Source organism: Pezoporus flaviventris, unplaced genomic scaffold, assembly GCF_033815535.1.
Source record: "Pezoporus flaviventris isolate CSIRO_AGI_PZ_B2104156 unplaced genomic scaffold, CSIRO_AGI_Pfla_v1 ptg000013l, whole genome shotgun sequence".
NCBI lineage: Eukaryota > Metazoa > Chordata > Aves > Psittaciformes > Psittacidae > Pezoporus > Pezoporus flaviventris.
Genome location: NW_026892561.1, coordinates 39,363,395 through 39,386,581, shown reverse-complemented (window position 1 = coordinate 39,386,581; position 23,187 = coordinate 39,363,395). Strand labels below are relative to the sequence as shown.

At 37.3% G+C, this 23,187-nt stretch overlaps 2 protein-coding genes across 2 annotated transcripts in view; one reads left to right on the top strand and one right to left on the bottom strand.

Annotated features, from left to right (window-relative positions):
* Positions 1–22,128, bottom strand: part of ATR (ATR serine/threonine kinase) — a 41,717-nt gene extending 19,589 nt beyond the window's left edge. Inside the window, exons 1-25 of the mRNA XM_061452905.1 lie at positions 21,960–22,128; positions 20,971–21,062; positions 19,527–19,670; positions 18,037–18,926; positions 16,861–17,048; positions 15,409–15,603; positions 14,964–15,190; positions 14,321–14,473; positions 13,966–14,164; positions 13,117–13,376; positions 12,527–12,717; positions 12,317–12,417; positions 11,834–12,005; positions 10,984–11,151; positions 9,909–10,103; positions 9,391–9,576; positions 8,834–8,926; positions 7,204–7,334; positions 6,865–7,008; positions 5,603–5,696; positions 4,716–4,841; positions 3,130–3,336; positions 2,812–2,925; positions 1,731–1,846; positions 746–866 (exon numbers count right to left, since the gene is read on the bottom strand). Of these exons, the coding sequence (XP_061308889.1) occupies positions 746–866; positions 1,731–1,846; positions 2,812–2,925; positions 3,130–3,336; positions 4,716–4,841; positions 5,603–5,696; positions 6,865–7,008; positions 7,204–7,334; positions 8,834–8,926; positions 9,391–9,576; positions 9,909–10,103; positions 10,984–11,151; positions 11,834–12,005; positions 12,317–12,417; positions 12,527–12,717; positions 13,117–13,376; positions 13,966–14,164; positions 14,321–14,473; positions 14,964–15,190; positions 15,409–15,603; positions 16,861–17,048; positions 18,037–18,926; positions 19,527–19,670; positions 20,971–21,062; positions 21,960–22,018 (4,566 nt within the window). The 5' untranslated portion in view covers positions 22,019–22,128. The remainder of the gene's footprint in view (positions 1–745; positions 867–1,730; positions 1,847–2,811; positions 2,926–3,129; positions 3,337–4,715; positions 4,842–5,602; positions 5,697–6,864; positions 7,009–7,203; positions 7,335–8,833; positions 8,927–9,390; positions 9,577–9,908; positions 10,104–10,983; positions 11,152–11,833; positions 12,006–12,316; positions 12,418–12,526; positions 12,718–13,116; positions 13,377–13,965; positions 14,165–14,320; positions 14,474–14,963; positions 15,191–15,408; positions 15,604–16,860; positions 17,049–18,036; positions 18,927–19,526; positions 19,671–20,970; positions 21,063–21,959) is intronic.
* A 574-nt stretch (positions 22,129–22,702) lies between these two features.
* PLS1 (plastin 1) overlaps positions 22,703–23,187 on the top strand; it is a 51,612-nt gene continuing 51,127 nt past the window's right edge. The window contains exon 1 of the mRNA XM_061452904.1: positions 22,703–22,802. The gene's annotated coding sequence lies outside the window, so the exon portion shown is untranslated. The remainder of the gene's footprint in view (positions 22,803–23,187) is intronic.

The window sequence follows — 23,187 nt, the reverse complement described above, 5'->3', positions numbered from 1 at the left end:
ACAGCTGCTATTACATGTGTCAGTTGCTGATACCATAGAAAGACAAGCAAACATTGCTTACATGTTCCACTTTTCCATGTTTCCTACACCACTGGAGATCTGCGTTGGACATAAAAAAAAAGCTAAAAGACTAAGAGTCTACTACTTCACTCAGCCTCTCTTCTGCCCCTAAAAGCCTGTAAAAAGTAGGAAGTTAAAGACATTCAATTCTTCTCTGTCTGGAATATAAAGAGGACAGTGCAGCTACTGAGCTATTGTGATTACATTCACTTCTTAAAGTGGTTGATTTAGAAATGAAATTTTCAGAGGGTCACATGTTGGAAAGGGGAAAGAAAGAGATAAATACTTTTTATATGCTGGGATTGTGGAGCTATAGGGAAATAAATTTATAGGGAAATCAAAGAAATTTGTCAGAGTCTGAGAAGGTAAATTCAAGGTTTTCCAGAAGTATTTAATATACCTTTCAAAAGCATTTGTCAGTGCCTTCAGCTGTATAACAGTCTTAGGACAAGGGCAAACTTCCTAGATTTCTGGCTTTGACACTACTTGTGAAACCTAGCCAAGAAGCAATAACTCTGGGAAGGGAACAGGTATGGTTACCTTGATGATGCAAGAAGTAGGTATGTGCTTTAACAGGCCTATAGTAAATAGGCACATTCCCCCATCCCCCCCCATTCAGAAACCAAAATGTAGTCCAAGAATTGTGTTGTACACAGCAATATAGAGAGCAGATTTATTCTCTTACCTTTGTTATAAGATAACCTGCCCAAGTTGCTGACCATTCTGCAAAATTATCACCTAATTTGCTTAAGTAAATTGGCTTCTTCATCTTAGACCAATCTACAGCCTTTTGATAACTCTTGTACCTGTAATATTTAAATATCCATTTAGTATACTTTTTTATATAATTAAAAGAGCACACTGTTAATTAAGAATCACATTATGTTTCATATACAGAATATTTAAAAAATCAAAATTAAGTAAACACTTTCAGTAGTCAGCATCTTTTACTCTAGAGCTTTTTAAAATGAAACATGAAATACAAAAAATTTAACGTTACCAGATTTCAAGTATACTTCAAAGTACTGTTCAAATCAATTTTAAGCAGTGTAGTTTGATAAATATTTGAGTACTGTGTTTTTGACAGGAAAAAATTAGAACATTTATGAAAGCCAAGAAACGCCAAGAGGTTTGCTGAATAAAATGGAAAATTTATCACAGATTAGCATGACTGTCTTCATGAGAAATAAAAAGGAATTATTGTTCATTATACAAAATTAAGGTGCATACACCACTTGAAATTTTCTTCACATAATTTTTATCATTAATTCAACAAATGACAAGTCAAATTGAAACCCAGTGAGCTCCTCCTACTTCTGTAAAGGGTAGCAATAAATAATTACTAATGAATTTGAGTGCGAACTCTAACCCTAGTGAGAATTTCCACAGAGAAAAGAAAACAGAAACAAAAGCTTCAATACATCGTATAAGATGATGCTCTGGGGACAAACAGGCAGATCTGGGCAAAGTATGAGTTGATAATTTTACATATTTGATTTATACAGAATTACATTCCAAGAAGTGCTAATTCAGCTTTACGTAGAAAGACTTGATTTGAATTTTGTATATACATACATCACTCTTCACAGAAGAGTAACAGTCACAAAACTGAATTAAAAAAAACGTATTGAAAGCTGTTATGAAAACAAATCCCTTAAGTTGTCACATACCGTGTATTTAAGTGAGGCTCCAAGATCTCTTGCACATGCTCAGGAAACCTCCTCCAAAGTCTGGAGCCTGGGCAATCAGTGTTTGTCTCTCTACAGTCATAGACAGACAATAACTCCTGAAAAGGCATGGTTGACATGACTAAGCACTGAAAATATTTCACGGCCACAGTAGCAACAAAAACTGGTGTATATATAGAAATAAGATAGAATTACAGAATGCTTAAATCAAATTATAACTGCAAAACATTCATCCAATATTGTTAATCCCCTATTACTATGCAGTGCTGATTTCAGTTAACTACTCATCCTCCAGACTCTCAAGGTCGTGTTTGGACCACATTATCTTGTACTCTGTAAATCTACCAGTGAGCCATGAGTAGAAGTTAGTCTGATTGCTTATTGTGCATAAGCTAATGAAATCTTATTATTCCACTGACTGCATGGAGCCACTTATTTTCTCATCAATTATCCTGATGTTTTCACATAGCTATTAAACAACAAAACCCCTTGAAAAGTAAAAAAAAACAAAACAAACCAGAAACAAAACAAAAAGAAAACAAAAAAAAACCCAACCACCAAATAAACTCGGAGTTGGCAAACCAGCATAAAAGACTAGATTCTGAAAATAAGGGTAGCCCGCCTTTCAATTCCTTCTTAAAAGTGTAAGAAGAAACCCTATTGTGTGTAAAAGTGTAAGCGGAATACCTACTGCTTTTCATTTCTGCCTATGGAACCCACACCATTTTTAAGTCAGCCTCAGGATTACTCCTTGAATCACTATGTCTGGACTCTTAGTTACGTCTGAAACATCAGATCTCTCCATCAGTATCATGACACAAAAGCAAACAAATACTTTATTTGACAGCTCCCGAGAATTCTAAGTAAGTACTGAGGCATTTAAAAAATAATAAATCAGAATCCCAAATAACATTTTACCTTGTTGTTTAAAGCTGCATAGGATGAAGTTTGAAATACTTAAACATGTACTCCAAAATTTACATTTATATTGTGTAATTTTGAGTTCAGTGTGATAGGAAATAATTTGTGAAGAAAAAAAATAGAATATAACCACCTATCTTACCTGAATTGCATATGCTGCAGAATCCTGAGCACGAACATTATCAGCATAAGCTAGGAATGCTCTGGTCAGTTCCATTAATAATCCATAGGCAAAATTTGGATCCTCCACACCAGCCTCAATCACAAACAGAACACCAGTTTTATTAGAACAAACAGAGTACTTTTTATCTTTACTCTCTAAACAGTCACTGACTCTAAACTGGTTTAGATGAGAAAGTAAGTATAGATTTTTAAAGCATCTAATAACGAGGTTCCCTACTCTTAAGTACTTTAAAAACACCCCTTAATGCTAAGCAAACACTACAGTAACTCTTCTTACCACAAATGTAAAATCTTTTCCTTGAGTTTCACTTGTTGAAAAATCGAGCCTCCCAGGATCTATGGCTCCGAATTCACCTAAACATTCTCCACAAAGTAGTCGGGCTTGAGAATTTGCATCCTGACAGCCGATCAGAAGTACAGTTACCAACTGGGAGATGACTGGCTCCACAGTTTCACTGTCTGTTACATACTTGATCAATTTTTCCTACAAAGTTGAAAAATAAAGATGAGTTACTCTACAACAACATTTATCGTAAACAATCTCAATTTTTTCATCTTTAACTCACTATTACTTCCTATTTCATTTATCCCCAACTTTAGGTTACTGATTCAAATACCACCATTTTGTAACTAAAGCCCAATTGCACTGAATTGCTTGTTACCCTATGAAGAACTAAAAAAAATAGGGTTTTGGGCCTCAACTAGTAATGCTGTCACAATCAATACTGTATTTCATTATCATACACCACACTACTAACTTCATTTTTTCTCCCTGTCTTATAAAGAAACTCTTTTTTCTGTATTATCCTTTTTACTTTTTCTGTCCCTTTTCTTCATGTGTTCCAGTACTTCCTCCAAATTCTTTTCACGCCGCTGTTATCATACATTCCGTTTTTGCTGCCACTTGTATCCTTATTATTTCACATTTGCTGGCCATTTCTTCACTCTCAAGCCTACAAAGCCCAGGGTTTCCAGGCCTTTAATCAACGCCAATCATTTTAAATGGATGTCTTGAATTTTTCACTTTGGCCCAGTTTTTATAACCCAGTTCCACATTTAGTCCAAATTCAGAAAAACAAAAAACAATAATGTGAAGACCTTTGCTTTTGTTATTTTTTAACTGAAACCACAGCCAACATAAGAGAGCAAATAGTTTCCTAAATCATGGCACTAGTTCAGTTTTATTTCCCTCAAATATTTTGCTAGACTTCTAACCAAGCAAGACACAGCAAGATTTTGCTGGCCTGAGCTCCAAGAATTACTGACTGGCCCAGAATACAGAGAGCAATTGTTTGCTCTTGTAGCTAGGATATTTCTTTAGATTTCTGACTGAAGCATGTCCCAGTCTTATATCTAGTAAAGAAATAGATTTATTATTATATTTTTAATAGGTCACATACACCCCTCTGGACTAACACTCTCAGAGATTTGTAAAAAGCAGTGTCTTCAACTTGAATGTGGCTATAAAGTTCATTTGAATATGATCAATGGATTTTAATGTATTAGTCTCCTGATGCAAAAGCCATACGTGTTCTAACGGAGAACAAGTACACAGTGGATTGCTGAAATGGACTTCCTAGATATCTTTCCTCAGAGTTGAAAAAAAAAGAAAAGATAAAAAACATACCACTAGTACTGCTGAATCAGCATCACACAGATTTGGAGGGGAAAAAAAGTCCTCTTACACAGAGACGTGGTGAAAAGAACCCCTTCTCCCTCTTATATTAAGAAAAAGTTAGCTTAATAATTTGAGGACAACAACACAGTTCACGTAAACACCCGGTAATGGTAAGGAGTTCTAGACTGCCGATCCAGAGGCAACTTGGGTTTATTTTCAATTCCTCTGAAGGAGACCTTCTATACCTGATTTCTATATAGTGTTTCTTTCAGGCTAGTAAGCGCATGAATACGAACATCCACATTCTCATGCTGAATAGCTCTCATAGACAGCTGCAATGTTGTCTGCAAGTCGGTGCTTTTAGAGGATTCCTGAAGAAGACACGACATAAGAAGTTCAAGTGAAGCGTAACAAGAAAAGGGTTAAGCAGCACCTCAAAAAACACAAGTGAGAATGCATACGAATTTTTTCTTTTCTATGATCTTTCTGCCTATATTCACACCTATATCTATTTACACTGCTTTGATGCCTATTTTTTAAAACATTTTCCTCAGAAAGATGCTGTATTTATACTCTTATGTAAATATTATGGTGTAAGTAAAAATTATTAAATCAGAGGAAAATGGTTTGGCTTTCGGTACCTCATTATTTAAAAAGACAAATTTATTTTTACTTTTGTTACCTTGTTCTCACTAAAAAATTGCTACTTCATATCTATTTATCTAACAATTCTGAAGGCAAGCAAAACAAATGGACCATGTCCTAAGAACAAAGTTTCTTATCTTTGAAGAGAATAAAGAATAGGCATCCAATTAAAAGTAGCTTTCTTGTAAGAAATCACTGCCATAACTAATACTGCTAGCTTTTATTCTTATCATCTCTTTAGTCTCAAAAAGACGACAAGTCTGTGTTCAGGAGATGCTACAGAAGGAAGCATGTTAAACATGAGCATATTTCTCTCATAAAGAATAATCAGAGTCTGCTTTCAAGTATTCCTGAAATATATAAATTCCGTTTTGTGGTAGAGGCCAATAAATAGCTATTTCAGCCTAACAATAAAACTTACATGTTTTCCTCACTTGCCATGAAACCACTTCATGCATTAAAAATAAATCAATACAAGAAGCTGTACCTTTCTGTATTCCTGAAGGACAACCTGAATTTCTTTTAGTTCTGGAAGGTCAGGCAGAAAATATATTTCATGTAAGAAGTCTCGCACTGCGTCCCTAATAGATAGAAAAAAAGTATTGCGAGGAACACCATGATGCTGGATCTAGAAAACCTTAAAAATCCATCAAAAGAAAGCAATGAAATCTAATGACTAAAGAATCAAAAGCTGCAAAACCAGAAAAAAAAATCCATTAATATCTTTTATCTAATTAAGTATATGCATTAAACAACTTGTTTCTCTTGTTACTGAACTAAGCCATAGATATTTTTGCTCTAATATCTTAAATTACTTCCTCTTTTAAAGGGAGGTATTTCCAAAGCTTTCAAAGTTGCCATTCATCTCTACCAGTATTGGCCAAAAAGTATGAGAATAATCCCATTTGATGTGATTCCAGTTCAAATTTTCCTTATAATAAACACACAACCAAGAAAAGAATTTTCTGCATTCCTAATATGAAGGAATCTCTTTCAATATTTCTGCTATGGGCTTCCACAAGAGCTGTATTATTAATATTGTTACCTTTTATTTTGAATACTGTTAGTATGATACAGTGCAAGAAAAACAAAAACCCAACAGAAGATTGAAATATCATCATTCCTAAAAATCATAATTTTAAGATTACAAAGAATTAACACTCAGTATGGTCTTCAAAAAGGTCAAGTCACAAAATAAGTCTTTTGTATTAGACTTTCATTTTACTTTCAGTTCATGTGACCACTTTTGAAGAGGATGTATGAAACTTGACTCAATATTAAACTCTGTGCACTTCACAATTACAGTTCTAATTATTGAAGGAAACAAATAAATAATTCATTTCTTCCCTTCTTCCAACTCTATACATGTCTCTCTAGTTTAGAGCAAGTATTAGCAATCACTGTTATTCTGACAGTGTGCCCTATAGAGGGAAGTACTTTTCCATACCAGCAGAAAAGACATGGAATCAGAAAACCTGGCAGGGGTGAGTGTCTGAATGGGTTGTAACTATTCCATAGTGTCAAATGTTTTTATAAGGACAACATAAAAGCATCTTTTCCGATGACGCTATCACTTGTCAAATTCCAAAATCTCATTGCAATTTAGAGGTGTGGGAACTTAATAGAACAACATACTGTTTTCAGAGAAACAAGTTTTCTCATCTCAGTGCCAGACAACTTTAAGTTACAGTTATCCTCATTTCTATTACAGGATTTAACCCATATATCTGAAAATGTTTTGTACGGTACCTGTTCTCAACTATGAGAAAGTAGAATATCGCTGTAGTTTCCTTTGGCTGGATATGTATAAGGGGCAATAACACTACTATCACATGACTAAGCAAAGACCCAAGATACGAATGGTCCAGACTTCGGACAAAACAATCCCAGGCTCTAAACAAGTAAAGACAACAAAGCAACAATTATCAATAAAACTTCTCTGCAGAAAGACTTTTCAGGTGAGCCACAAGAAGCATTTTAAGTTATTTCAGCTCTGGGGCTTAGATTATTGTCTAAACCAAAGCAAAACAGTATATTCAAGGACAGAAATAACAGGTTTGTCACTGCATAGGTATATTATCAGTTCACCTGCAACACAGTTCTGGAAAGTCATCCTTGTATCTTAGAGCTGTTCTCAGTGTAGTCATCATCTTCACTCTTACTGAACTGATGTGTTTGGGACCCATGAGCTTCATTAAAGACCTAAGACTGTTTAAAGCCTAGACAGAGAAAAGTCATTTTAGTGTATTAAATACTCAGTAAAACATACACAAGCCATATTTTCTAATAAAACCAGGCTACTCTAGCTTAAGAAATAATACCTTACAAAACATCAAATTCGGTTTGATGCTTCAATAAAGAATTTTGGATTAGAGGAAATGAGTATGAAAAAAATCTGTAATCAAGGTATTATAACAAAAGTCAATCCACTGGCAGACTGATGAAGGAAAACTGCTGACACCAAGGCAGTTAATGGGATAGAAGTCTGTTATAAAATGTGATAATACGTGAAAACTATATGCTCAAAGTTTTAGAAGCTGAAAAGAGCAGGTTTTGGAAATAGAGAAAGCAAAGAAACTTGCATCTACAAAAAAAAAAAACCACACAAAAAAACATAACAAACAAAAAATACCCCAAACAAACAAAAAAACAAAACTAAACCCCAAACAAACAAACAAATCAACAAAACACCAGTTCTGACAGAAGTGATTGGTAAGCTTCAGGGAATGAGTAATGCTTAGTTGTCAACACGACTGATGAAAGACAGAAGAGGAATACTGAGATGCAAGAAACAAAGGACATATTTCAGCCACAGTAACACTATGCCAAACCAGGTAGTACAACATCCAGCATGACAGATCAGTAACACAGGAAGAAACCTGAGCTTCAAGAAAGGTCATGGAATGGAAAACTCACCAAGAACAACAGACAAAACAAGAAAAGATAGAAACAATAGCAAGTGCAGCAGAAGAAATTCTAGACAAAGAAAATTCAGAACATGTGAAGATAAGTAGCAATGAAAATGAGAGCATCTCAACATGAATATTCAAGAAGCAAAAAGCTTGAAAGAATACCATGGAAAAATGCATTTCATCAAAGCAAAGGTTATATACATTCTAGCACTGATTTCCTTACAGAAGTCACCTGCATGACATCTGTTGGGTGGCTAAAAGTCTTGTGGTTAGAAACACTGCCTCAGCAGAGCAGAAATTTCAGACTTTGTCTCAAGTTATAAGCTCCAATTTCTCTGCATGCTCTCTACTGTAAAGCTGAAGGGAGCTATTCTGTGAGAAGCAACAGCAATAAAGCCCAGTTTCTCTTGGATTTGCATCTTATTTTCTTTAGCTTAGCCTTTTGGTGCCATTATAATCTTGTTTCCTGCAGTAGCTTTAGTTTTCTCCCATATTTCCTCATCCTCCACTTTGCTCCTTTCAAACAAAAATCATACACTTGGATTCCTCCTCTATAATTACTGGCTGACTGACTTGTTACATATACTATGTCTGACAAATATGTACACTAGCTGACCATTAAAGAAACCAATCATAAACATTCGAGCTTACACAGAAGTCCTACACGCACTAAGACCAGTTTTCCAGAATCATGCCAGAACATTAGGATCTTTGAAGACTTCAATGACACTTGCACAACTAAGTCTGGAATATTAAAATATCTCTTGCTTATCTTTGTTTTAATGTTCAAAATTAAGTTTACGCACCATTTTCTTATCCTCAATGCCAACACTGGAACTCAGTAACTGCATGTTAAAAAAAGCCAAGATACCAAGCAATTTAGGTTGTAGATAATCAGCCTGTGGAGGTAGGAAAAAAAAAGTAAAAAAAGTAAAAAAACCCACACACAACAAACCAAACCAAACCAAACCCAAATCATCTTACTATTAACACAATCTTAAACTTAAGAAATTATAAAGCAAATATGCACTACTAATTCTGAAAGAAAAATTAGAACAATCCCAAATACATGCACTGCTCCTTAGGAGACTGCAGGGTTAATAGAAGACACCCCTATTAAACTGTGGGATTTTCTATTCTGTAAGTATCTGGGAGGTGTATGGTGTTTGTTTGTTTGGTGGCTTTATTGTTTTGGGGTTTTTATGTAGACTATTACAGGAACACTCAATATGAAATGCCAACCTTTGCCTCACTTTGTTTCCCTCAAGTAAGTGATGTTCAGAGATTCTAAAATTGTTTTCACTCTCAGACTGGAGAAAAAGTTACTGGAGAAAACTGAACATGACTATTTTCATGTCCTTACCATTTGTTCAGCTGATGTTATTTCTCTAGGTCCCTGATAGGGATCATCATGAGATGCAAATGAAGCCAGTATTGACAAACCATTGAAAACTTGTTGATAGTGCTCTCCTATACGCAGCAATAATTCATTATGCAGCCCCTGGTAGTCCTGTCTTAGCAAGCTGCCCAGTTCTATCTCAGTCTCATTCTGTAATCAAACAGCAAACAGAAACCAAGTCTTAGTCACATCAGAATGCAACTAGCATTGGACTCTGGCTGATTTATCCCTGAAACCAAAGAAAAAGCTTCCAATCAGCTGTCAGATAAACCAAGTTTTTAGAGTTTTTAAGTTTACAAAATATCTTAAAACAGTTCCCCAGAGCCAATAGAACAGATTATAAATGACAAGAAGAACAAAACTGCATATACAACTTCCCAACCTATGCTTTGCAATACCTTAACTTAAACAAAGCAGAAGGCCTACTGTTCATTAACTGTTGCTCCTAACCTGCATGTGTAACAGACCAATTATCAATTTACCTTGAGGTAATGAAGTGCCCGCTCAAGCTCATCCTTGGAGCAGGAACAGACCAAATGAGAGAAGATGTACTTGAAATTGTTGATTAAAATCTCTCTTCGGTTTACATTCAGCTGTTTTGCTATGGTTCGAATAAGTGTGGAGGCTGCAGGACTAGCCTTGGCTGCAAGGTCGGGAAGCAAAACTTGCAGGGTCCGCTGGTAAATTAAGAACAGCACTTAATGATAAAAAAACCAAATAAAACCCCCCTCAAAAACCCCGAGTTTGGCTTTGTTCCATTTGTGTCAGTAAAACACCCATAGGCATGCATAAAGAACTTCAGGATGGAAATACCCAGTGAAAATGCAGATAAACCAAAAATAATTACTTAAGGATGTGATCCATCTAATCAATACTCAAAAATACGCAAAGAAAAAGTGAGATAGCATTTTTGTGTTTATCCAGATTCTCTATAAAAGAAGAAAAAACAAAACCAAAAAAAAACATCAACCCCAAGCCCCCCAAAACTCCCAAACAAATCTAAAAACCAAAACTAAATATAAAAAAAAAAAAACCAACACCCCCACACAACAACACTCCCCCTACCTACCAGTCAACTGGAACAGTTTACCTAATGATTGTGCATTTCCCATCTACCAACAATCAAAATGTGAGTATGAAGCTACTTTTGCTTCAAGTAAAACAGGTCTCTAAACAGATTAAGAAGAGATTTATCCACAGAACAACAGCTTCCTTCATTTGAAACAAAGAGGCAGGCACCATACAAAAACTGTACCATATACAGAATCCCTCCAAGTGCACTAAGTTGTTAATACATATTCAATGAGTACTTTAGACATTGGTCCATCATATGTCAACTAGCACTGTTGACATCCCTGTAATTCCTTGTTAAAATTGTTCCTCTGTATTTGAGTTCCCAGTTGCAGCAATCCCAAAATACACTGTATTACAACAAACAATAGCAACTAGAGTAAAAACATCAGACTTCTGACAATCACAGCAGAACTGGCGACTGAAAGAGAAGTCCACAAGAGACCACACACACAAATCAACAGTGAAAATAAGTGACCAACTTACTGAAAGAAAGCGATTTAGATCTGGAAAATCAAATACACTTGCAATCTCAGATAACATGTCCAGAGCTATTTCCCTCTGGTGAGCAGCTGTTTGCTTCTGTAGCTCGTTACCCGGGCATGGAGCACTCAATACTGCCATCTGGCTGGAGTGCAGTGATTCCACTAGAAACTAAGCAAAAGGAAATCTGTATTTAGTCTTATTTCCCCCTTGCTTGCTCTCCCTAAAAATAAATACAAGAGTTTTGCTCCTCTTTCTATGCATCTGTTATTATTACTCATTTATCGCAGATAGATCTATGATTATTACTTTGCAATAGAACTGGATTATCATCCACTTAATACCTGCATTTAATTTTGCAACCTGGGATTCAGACACTGAATTAAAAAAATATTCAAAATTAGAAAAGTCTGCTTTTGATAATTTTCTTACAAACAGAACTTCTGTTTTTAGGTAGTGGGTATAAGAAAAGAACAAATCAATCATGTCAGTATTATGCTCATAAAACATTGACTTCAATCCCAATTTTAAATCACAATCTCTTTTGGCAATGGTACCACACAATGAAAGAAACTATAAACTATATAGTGCCATTATTTCAGAAGGACAGTAAGTAGGGGAAACAAAAAACAAGAAAAGGCAACACTGTTGAGGGGAGAAGATCATGACAAAGTCAAAAATTTCCCATTTCTTCCCAAATGTTTGTGGGTTTGGGTTTTTTTTTTATCATCTTTTCCTTGTCCTGGAAGATTTCACTTTGTAAAATACTGTAATTTTTACCTTTAACACCATTTTCAAAAGACAAAAATAACCTAAACATATGCCTTTCTAAACCACCAACTCTTCTTTTTACCTGACAGATAGGTTTCTTGTACTGACTGAAAAAAGCTTGCAATTTTACGGACTTTGTGGCTGCCAGGGATCGAATCTCTGTGTATGCTGCTCCAGCCACAGAAGCTGACTTTGACAACAAACAGTGTAACAAATGCAAGAGGGCAAAGGGTACCAAATCTCCTCTTGATGCCCTTACAAAGTAAACAGAAGAAAAACAATTAATAAGGAAAAAGAATCACAGCGTTAATAAAATTACTTAAGAATATACAACTATCCTAATGCAAAGTGACTTATTTTATTTGCATATCTTATCTGTACTTCCTATGACGGGGAAGAAGAATGTTGTTCCATATGAATAAACAGCTTAGGACAGCTGAAAAGGACTCTGAACAAAAGCTGACTTTAGAACAAGTAATTTAATCTTACATTTACACTCGACAAAAGTTACTCCGCATCACAAACTGGCACGACTTTGCAATTTTGAAGATACTATACAAAATACCTTCCAATATCTCCTGTTGTGAGAATCAAGGTATCTTTAAGCTCATTATTTCTTGATATTTTGGCATTTGTATAGGCTTCTTTCATTCTTGAAACAAACAGCTGGAACACACAAACACCAAACCAAAACAAATAACTTCAGGACATGACATTGGTGAAATAAAACCCATAGTAAGTTAGCAAAAACAACAACAAAAAGAAAAAAATTCACCTCTTTTATGAATCCTTCTTCAGAGTCCAAGGATTCCAGTATGTTCTTTATGCAGCCACTGAAAGCCAGTCTTACATCTTTGTCTGGATCTTCCATTAGATTTAATAAAGACCCAACAAGAACTTTCACACTGGACTCATCAGTGTTAAAATCCAGATGCTTACAAAGATGAGGTATGTTTTCTATAAATGCTAGTAGACAGGAAAAAGTCTTTTTAATGCTTAAAAAAAAGTATTTTTTTTTTTGATTCACAAAGCAGTGATGCAAGTAAGCCATAAAGCATCCTGTATTTTTTTTTTTTCAAAAGAGTAAGTATTGTCAAACCAGACAAGATATTTAAAATTCAGATTTTATCAAATATTATACATTTCTATATATGCACACAGACCAAAATTAAGGCAAGGTAGTTTAAAAATAATATCAATGACTGCATCAACCCTTAGCAGTGATTATCAACTGAAACAGAACATTTCAAGCACCACTACGGGTATAAAAAAAAACCTACACAGAAAAAAAGGAATAGAGAAAGGTACAGAAGAAGTGACTTAGTACCACATGCAGAAGTGCAAAATGTTAATAAAGTTACGTACCTAGCTTTACTGAACTGGATACTTTGTTCTCGAGGAGATTAAGAAATGGCTTGAAAACACTGGCTTGCACGGAACAAGTCTTTCCATGAGCAGAACTCACAGAAAGGCTGCTACATAAAATATCGTAAGTAACCTGCTTTATAGCAGAGTCTACTGAGGAAGGTTGCACACTGAATGTACCAGAAAGACAGCAAGACAATTTCCCAACTATAGCAGCACAAGCCTCCTTGACTAGCTCAGACTCATCTTTAATTAGATTTCTGAAATGGAAACAAAAATGAACTCATTTTAATAGATCATTTTCATAGAAATTTGTATCTCTACATTGTCTGAATTCTCCAACTATACTGAAAGTATTATCAGGCCAATTTAAAGACCTGTCCACTAAATTATATTTTTCCTTATCAGATTACCTTCAAGTTCTATTAAACATCTGAAGTAGCACTGGGCACAGTGAGTCCTGCATGTTATAAAGAAACTGAAGACAAGACACAATATGACGGAAGACACCAAAGCATATATACAAAAGGCAGAGAAATTTTAAAGGTTTTAAGAAACATATTGACAAATATCACATGCATTTAACTAACACGATACCTCCTTTCCTGTCCTTAATTTAAATTGGGATCTTCACAAGTAGTGAAGTAACTTGTATGCTGACATGGTAAGCAAACACGATTCTACCATACAGACACCATCACTTACACCTATCCTGTTGATAGCTTATGATTCCTGAAATTGGTATCTAGCAAATTCTGGATGAAATAAACATTTGTATGCTTATACTACATTTCTCATTTTTCTGCTTTTCTTCTCACATGAAGATGCAAAATCAACATTAATACATACAAAAGAGCTTTAGGAATCATACTGGAGGACTGTACACTTGGTGGATGAAGCAGGAGAGAGAATCCTTTAACACAAGTAGCCCGAATTACTTCATGGGGACTTTTTAATGCCCAGTGATAAATGGATTTTCTCCAATCCAGCCAAATACTTCTTGGGAAGAGAGACAGAAGGAACACACAATGTGACTGAGTTTTGGGTGCTAAAGAGAAAAAAACAAAACAAAACAATCAAAATAAACAGATAATTACTTGATTTTAACTTACAATGCCATCAATCACATGAGGGTGAAGAAAATATCTCTCTGGAATGATTGTTCTAAAGGAAAATTAGGGTTTACATACTTTAACATACTTACAGAAACTCTGTGCAGTTTTTTGACTCAAAACTAGAGGATCAAACCCAAAAGTAGATGGTTTAAAAGAACAATCATCAGGATGGCTGTAAATCCAGGGCAGAGACAGCAACCCACATAAATTATCAAGAATCTGATCACTCAGTGGAATTTTCACTACAGGAGGAATAAAAAATATGGTACTTTCACAGCTCTGCATAGTTCATAAAACAGATGCCCATTTTATGTTCATTTGCTACACAATGGTTTTGTTTTTTTTTTCTATCAACAAAAGTCATTCTTTCTATTCCCACGTTAATATCCTACATTTTACACATACAATGATAAATGAGGCTAAAATGTTATAAATAAATGCTAAAAGTTTGTTTCTTTCTTACACATATCCCTTATCCCCATGATGTCTTTTGTTCTGGCCAGGATCAACAGAAGAACAAAGACTAGTAAATCACGTTCAAAAGGGAATGCAACGGAAGCTTTTAAATGGGGAATAAACGGTTTTTATTATTATTTAATTTTGTACTGGGATTGGAGCTCTAGCACAACATCTAGAATTTCAGTACCTCTACTACAAACAGACCAATTTAGTCAAATGCTTTTCTAATTCACAAATCCAATAAAAGACACAGTAGTTTAAAGGATTTCTCACCTTGTGCATATAGCAAAGCATCAAAGATTTTCACTATTCTGTCAATCACTTGTTCTAGGTTAGCAATCTGCATAGCAGCCTCTAACAGATTTCTGCAGACTTTCACTACTCTTGCGATAAAATCAGAGGAAATCCATGTGAACTGAATATTCATCACCGAATCTGAGGAGCTCTGAGTATTCTTACATTTGTCAGAGTTACACAGATGACTTACTTTATGATCTACACTGTTAAAAACAGAAATCATATGATCAGTGCAACAGACTATAAACATTTAATGTTGTATTGCTTGTAAGCAAAGTTACTATTAAAATGTATTTCAAAACATAAAGGACTTATCCAATACTTGTCCTGATACATATACCAGCATTAAAGTAATCTACACAAGTCGTAACAACAGTTACAAGAAACTATTGGTCTCATGGTTTCATCTTGGTACATTTACCTGGTAGAATTTGTTGGGGGAGAACAATGAACTATGCACAAAGCAGCTAGTCGCAGAATTACAGCAATCCCTTCTACAGTCTGAAGAATATCTGCTGTCGGAATTTCTTCCTCGAGGATAAATATTAAGGATGCAGCTTTCTTCATGACAGCATTCCATAGAGTGCTCTTCAATCTCATGTTTACAGGGCTAAGTCTGTAATTTGACCATATTAATTATTTTCCAACACTTCTTTTTTTTTTTCCCCACATAAAAGATACATTATCATAGCAAACCCAGTGATAATCTGTGTTGGATACAGGATTAGGAAAATACCAAACAAAGCTTTAGCTTAAATGTGCTCTTTGGGAGAATGAGATACTAACTCTAAATTAAAGTATGATGCAAATCAGACTTATCTGAAAGGCTACAAAGATACAACTCTACATTCCTTGGAAGATCATGGTGACCAGGGTTGTTTCTGATGACTATAAATAGGCAAACATGGCAGTCATTTCCAGAAAGGCAAAAAGGAGGATCCAAGTAACTATAGGCCTGCCATACTAATCTCAGACCCTAGGAAGGTTATGAAAACAAGTCTCACTTGAACTCATTTCTAGCCACATGAGGAAGAAGAAGGTGACTGGGAACAGCCAGAATATATTTACCAAGGCAAGCCATGCTACACTAACTTCATTTCTTTCTACAAAGACACAGGTAGATAGAAGGAGATAGAAGGATAGACAGGTGGATAGGAGAGCTTAATTGGAGGACCTTAACAGGCTGGAAATCAAGGCTGGCAAGAACCTCATGAAGGTCAACAGAGAAATATGACAAGCCTTGCAACTGGCTCAAGAAAACCCTGTGCAACAGAACAGGTAAAACTGGCTAGCAAGTGGTTTTAGAGAAAATGACCTGGTGGACTTCTGGAATAGTGGAATATAAGAACAGCGTGACCTTGTTGCAGAGAATGTCAACTACATACTGGGCTGAATGCCGACCATGAGCCCACACCTGGAGTACAGCATGCCAGAACCACTTTTGAGTGCCCAGACACAACAAATAGATCAACACACTGGAGTAAGTCCAAGATAATCAGAGAGCTGAAGTACAAGCAGAGGCTGAGAGAACTGGCTTTGTCCATCTGAGAACAATCTGACTTAACTAGACCTGCGTTAAGCATATTCAGTGCACCAGCACAGCCACATACACAATTATGTATGTATTCTCTCAGCTGTTCTTAGTGGTTAAAAATTAAAGTAATTCGCAGTGAACACATAAAAAATACATTCTCATTAGTGGAAGGTTGGCTTAAAAATAATCTGTAGACTCTGATCCTTCAAAACATAATTTAACTCTTTTCCCAGAAGATCTTTCAATGCAGATGTGAAGAAGAAACTACCTCAAAATAGTTGTTATTTGTTATTCACTAGCTAAATTACTATAAAAGTAGTTACTGAGTAAGTGTCATACATGACTGGTGTAGATGATTTCTTTGGATGTTTTGTTGATAGGCTTAGTCGTCGTCTTTTCTCTGGAACTTCATCACTGCTGCTGCTCCACCCATCAGTATCAGAAGTATCTAGTTGGTTCTGATGCAGCTCCTGAAAAATTTCTTCTGTTTGCGTTTTTAGTGCTGTATAAAGTGGACTGACCAGATACTGGGATGGACAAACAACAGAGGTATCGTGATGTCTTACTTCCGTGACTTACTTCTTGAAGACATGATATTACTGTTTCTAACTTAAAATATAAAATGGCAAAGTTCATAAAACCTTTCTGTTTAAAAATCTTAATTACAAGACTTAAACTCTCATAAGCCATGCATTTTCCTGCATTCCTACCAGACAGGATGCAGCTTGTTCAGCTATTTGGCTATTCTTTCCATAATACCTTGCTAACAAAGCCATCAAGACAGACACACTAAGCTTAAGAGACAACATATATGATATGCATGTGGACGTACAGGATAGCGAGAATACTCAGCATATCAACATCTCATTACTAACACTTCATTAGGGTTTTTAAATAAAAGAGGGTAGATTTAGATCGGACATAAGGGAAGAAATTTTTTATGATGGTGATGACACACTGGAACAGGTTGCCCAGAGGTGGTAGATGACCCCGTTCCTGGAAATATTCAAGGTCAGGTTGGACAGAGCTCTGAGCAACCTGATCTAGTTCAATACGTCCCAGCTCACTGCAGTAGGGTTGGACTATACTTAAAGGTCCCTTCCAGCCCAAACTATTCTATGACTGTTTTAATTCAAAAATTTCTTTCTGTCCCCAACAAGTATGACTAAAAGTATATGGTTAGAAAGTAAGAGCGGCTCAGAAAGGAAATGCAAAGCTACCATTATGTGAACATACTCTGTTCCTTACCCCCATTTTATGCTATGATTACAGACAGACCCTTGTGCCTGCACAGCTTCTCAATAGTTTGATACACTTGAAAAACAAGGTCCAGGTACATCCAACTCTGTTGGACATTCTGAGCTCTGCAAATATGCAAAACAGCTGAGAAACAAAGAGTGTCAATCTAATTCTGCAATTAAAAATAGTATTTCCTAAATTTTTTTCTTGGCACAGATGCAGGGTTTTGCACATGATCTGTTTACATGATAACTACAATGTTAAAAATTAACCTACCTCTTGGTCTTCCTGAGTTCCAAGCACACCCACAAAAATTCTGCATATGGTACTGACACGGACTTTTCTTACTTGCAAGGCCGATTCATAGCCAGTTGGAACGAACTCCAGGAAATATTGCAGTATATGGCAAAAAGCAGCTTTCAGCTTTTCAGACTGAAGGCACCTAAACCCATTATCTTCAAACAATGCACAGAGCTTCTCTAGTAACATATTTAAGTAGACAGGTTCAATATTTTTGTAAGAATCTGCTTCAAAAGGCAACAACGTCCTCACCAACAGAAAGAGTGGTTCTCCAAAGAGTTCTGATTTGTCAGCATCCATTTCAAGTGCTGATTGCAGAATTTCAAAAAAGACTGTGAAGAAAACACTAGCCAGCTGTTCTGGAGGTCCTCCTAAGTGAATTAATTTTACTAAGAACTTCACTGCCAAAACTTTAACCTTTGGACTGCCACACTCCAACAGGGAGCAGCCTATTCCCCAGAGAACAGTATCTTGTCTTACAAAAAACACATCTGCAACAATATCTGTCAGAATAGACATTAATATAATTTCCAAACATTCCACATTGGGCATACCCAGCAGCTGTAATGGCGCCAGTCTTAAATATCCCACATTGTCACTTGCATTGCTTGAAAATCTCTTTACAGTCACTGGCCAGACAAGTCCATCTCCCCAGAGGTGTTTCTGTGCATCTCTTTCATGCAAGAAGATCAAGTCTTGGAAAAGCTGCAGCAAGTCTTTTGTTAGTACTTCAAAAATGGAGCAACTTTTCATTTTAAACAGAAAAAGTAAAGAGCAAATGACATCACAAATGTTCTTGTGCAACATGTCACAGTTTGGAGTTGCAGCAATTCGGAGAAGCCTTGTTATGATCCAGTTGCTAAATTCTAGGACAATAAAAAAAGAAACAGTGAACAGAAAATGAATAAAAAAAAATCCCAACCCTCCTATTATAAGGACCTCTCTGAAAGCAGGTTTCTGATAAGTAAAGCAAAAGAAAATTCCTTGAGATAAATGAGTGTAGGTCTTGTAAACAGAGCCTCACTGGGACATTTCTTCAGCAGATCTTATTGAAAAAGAAGAAAATGGGGTGGGATGCAGGGCAGGTGGGGAAAACCAACTAAATAAAAACCCTGGCAGACATTTTATACTGGATAGTTTCAGACATTTTCCTCTGTCAGAAAACCTAACAACTGTGGTCAACAATCGCATGTACAGAATACCTCATCAACATGAGCCAGGTAGTTGCACTAAGCAATGGTAATGAATAAGGTCAAACTCTCTCCTGATGAATTTTCATTATCACAAGTGCAAATCATTTCACATATTAAAAGTCTATCATAACATTAACTTACTTATAAATATGTAATGCGGAACTTATGAATCTGCCCCTTTCCCGTTTTTTGTTCTTTTGTATGTTCCTACTGTCAGAAAAGCTGAGTCCTGAAAATATCAAGCTTCAACATAAACATTTTCAACAAACTCACCAATGCAACCGCTTTCAGTTTCCTCCTGATTTCCATCCACATTTACAAACATAAGCGGGGAAGATTTCATAATATGTTGAATAAAGTCAAGCAACATTACAGAACTGGGCTGTGAATCTAATTTCTTAATCAGTTCCAAAGCAACTTAAAAAAAAAACAAACCAAAAAACAAAAAAAAAGACATTTCTAAATTAGCATTGCAATAAGTCAACTTCATAAAGTTTGTTCACACCTAAAGAGGAAGAAGACATTTTTAATATAAAATACTATGGTATGGCATCAAACTTGCATAATTATCCATTAGGAGAGTGCCTTATCAATCCATGAGCATGACGTTGCGCATACTGTAAGCCTTCTATGCAACACCAAACTGTATGCATATAAATTATTCAGCTTATATCCAACTGTTTGACAAGTGAAGAATAGCAAATAGTTAGCATTAAATTTTAATCAATTTTCCCTAGGTTTATGATCTTGGTAGAAAAACACCACCCTAAAGTTGTTCCAAATCTCCAAGAAATACAAATTTTAAAATCGTAAGTTCAGCTTACTCAATCAGAAAGTTTGGTAAAATACTAAGCATATCTAATGCTGCTGTACAGCTCCATTGAAGCAGGTATCTGAAACACATTTTCCAAATTCCACATGGTTAGTTACCACAACAAGGAAACTATCGCAGATTCAGATAGGAATTAATCAGAGAAGTTCCAAGGTAATGACAAAATACAACACTTATGCATTCAAAAGCAGTATTTAAAGCAGATTGCCTTTTTGTTTTTATAGCCTTCCCTTTCAGTACTATAAGAGAATTAACAAACATCATCTAGAATTAATAAACATCATCTATAGAGTAACTTGTGTGATACTGAAATTGATCAATTCACTAGACAAAACATCTGTCTTACCAAGACAGCTACATAAAATTGTATTTGGGAAACAGTTACTCTTACTCTGATTCTCCCTTATGCAAATGTACAGATAACTACAAATGGTAATTTTGTAGTATATGAATTTTATAATTACCAAATTGTTGTTGGTAATAACTGGAACCTTATCATGATTTAAGGAGTACCAATTTGCTAGAATAGTAAAACTGAAAATAAAGCTGTTTACATCAAAGTATTTCAATTCTTAAAGACTCTAAGACTCGCAAGCTATACTACTCAATGAACAATCACATTACTCCTGATTTTCAGTGTTGTGAGCACTTATATTCACACAACCCTGTGCTACATATCCCCACTTTTTTTTTTTTTGGCTTAAGTTACTTCACATCTTAATAACAAATTCTTCATCATGGAAGTTATTAAAAGATAAGTCATAAGTAGTATTGCATACAACTACTAAACCTTTCTTGAAATGAAACTTGTAACTTTTTTTTGGCAGGAATTACATAAACCATAAAGCAGATTATTATATTAAAAGACAGTGATGTAATGCTTACCAACATCTACATCTGTGAGAATTCTGTCAATGAACTGGCAGAGTATTTGTCTTGGTTTCTGCACAACTGTATTGTATTCTTCTGGACTAGCACTAAAATTAAAAGTACATTATATTGACATTATCCATTTAAAATTACTAAATTACTAAATAACTGAAGCCTACCTCAACCACAAGATGTTAAATGCTGACTTTTTATTCTAGAAGTCTTTAAAAATAAATGCAAATTTGTTTTAATAACCAATGTATTGCCTCCTCCTCCTTATTCTTCAGAAGTACAAAGTTTTATGAAGTGATGAAGATAATTTTATTTTGTTACACAATTATCTTCAATACATATTAAATCCAGAGGGTAGACTATGAGATTTACTTGCATACTACTACAGAGCAACAACCCAGCTCTGGTGCAGAAAGAAACAGAATTAAGAACGCCTTTCACTTTTGGAATTAACCGAAATTATTCAACTGCTTAGCTACCAGTACCCTGGACAAGAGGTGTCAATAGCAACTGTTCACGTGACTAAGATAGCAGCTAGCTCTTGTCAGGTCAGACCTTCAACATGCAATTGTATCTCCAAGTCACCTAGCTGCCTACTACAAAACAACACTTGTCTTGATGTTGCCATTAAAACTTTAGAGCCAGGCATTTGTCAAGCTCTTTTAATCCTCAGTGAAACCACAGTGCAAACACAAGGGAAACCACCAGCAGGCTGGGTGCCATGCAGGCCCACACGCCTCTCCCACCAGGAGGTACCAGCATCACTCGTGAGGGAGGGAGGGAACCACACGTGCCGGTGGCAGGAGAACACGGCGACGAGGATGAGGGAAGACCGCAGACTCAGAAGTCCTCTCACAGCCGTGAGGAAGGAACCTACTTTTCTCATCTCCCTGGGCCACACACTGATGAAGAGGCCGGGGGCGCTTCCTCCAGCACAGCGGAACCCCCCCCGCCCCACAAGCCCTGCGAAGCGGGAGCTGGGTCCACCCTACCTGGCCAGCTCCCGCAGCGCCGGGATCATGGAGGCCATCTCCAGGCCCTGCTCGGCCATGGCTCCCGCTTTGAAACAGGCCGCGCGCCGGTGAGGCGGGAACTGCACGACGGCGTCCGGCGGAACCCAAACCTCCTCCGTTGTCGAGAGGGCGGTGCGCGGATCCGCGGTGCTGCTGAGGTTTAACCGCTTCGTCACCACACGAGAGAGCGGTCACGGCGGCTATGCGGTCGGTTTCTAGCGGGCTCCTATGCAGCCCTCGCTGCCGCGGCAGGGATCTTCTCCGCGGGGCAGTGCACACACCGGTGGCAAGCCAACAACGGCCAAACAGACCCCGCCGAGCCGCGCCACCGAGGGGCAGCCGGGAGCCACAGCCTCAGCACTAGCCACGACTCCGGGGAACTCGTAGCGCATAGCCGCGGGGAAAACTGCCGCAGTTTTCACGGTTGCTTAAAGAGAGGGTGGGGAGCGGCCCCGTGTTGAGGGGTGGCGAGGAGAAACTTCGGTGCGGAATAAGAAAGCCCCGCCAGAGGACTCGCTACAGCTCACTGCTCCCCCGGGCCGGACACGGCGACACTCTCGGGGTGCCCCGGCGCCCTGCGACCCCGCAGGGAGCGCACAGCCGCAAGCTCAGCAACATCCGGCTGTATCTGATCCTATACGCATCCCACCAGCGGCACAGAACGACCCCAAGTGACCCCGCCTGGGCCCTGCCCGCCCCTGCCACCACCCGCCCTGCCATTGGCAGCCGGCGCTTCCCAGCCGCTTGTCCCGCCCCGCCGGTGGCAGGTGGCGGCGGGTCCCAGAGGGTGCCGCGGCAGTGAAGGAGCCGGCGGCTGGGCAGGTAGGGGTGGATAGAGTGAGTCATTGATCGTTTTGGTTGCTGGTGGCTGGTTCTCGGTGTTACCTCTCCACAGCGCCTGGGGGAGTGGGGTGGAAGGAAGGGACTAGTCTATCTCGCTTAGTTGGCGGGAGGGTGAGGTTCAGAGCCCACCGGCTCGACGCTGCTCCTTGTAGGTAATGAATGGCCTATGTTGCTATCTGTTTATGTCCTCTTGAGGATGTGAGCGCCTTTAAGTGCTTAAAGTACCAGAAGTCTTCAGGAAAAGGCTACTTAAACATTATACTGCGTGCGGAGAGTTATGTGCTGCCTCACTCTAGTGCGGAAGATACGTTTTAGTAGCTGTCCTGGGATGTGCTGGTGAGCGTAGGCTGCTGACACGCGCGTG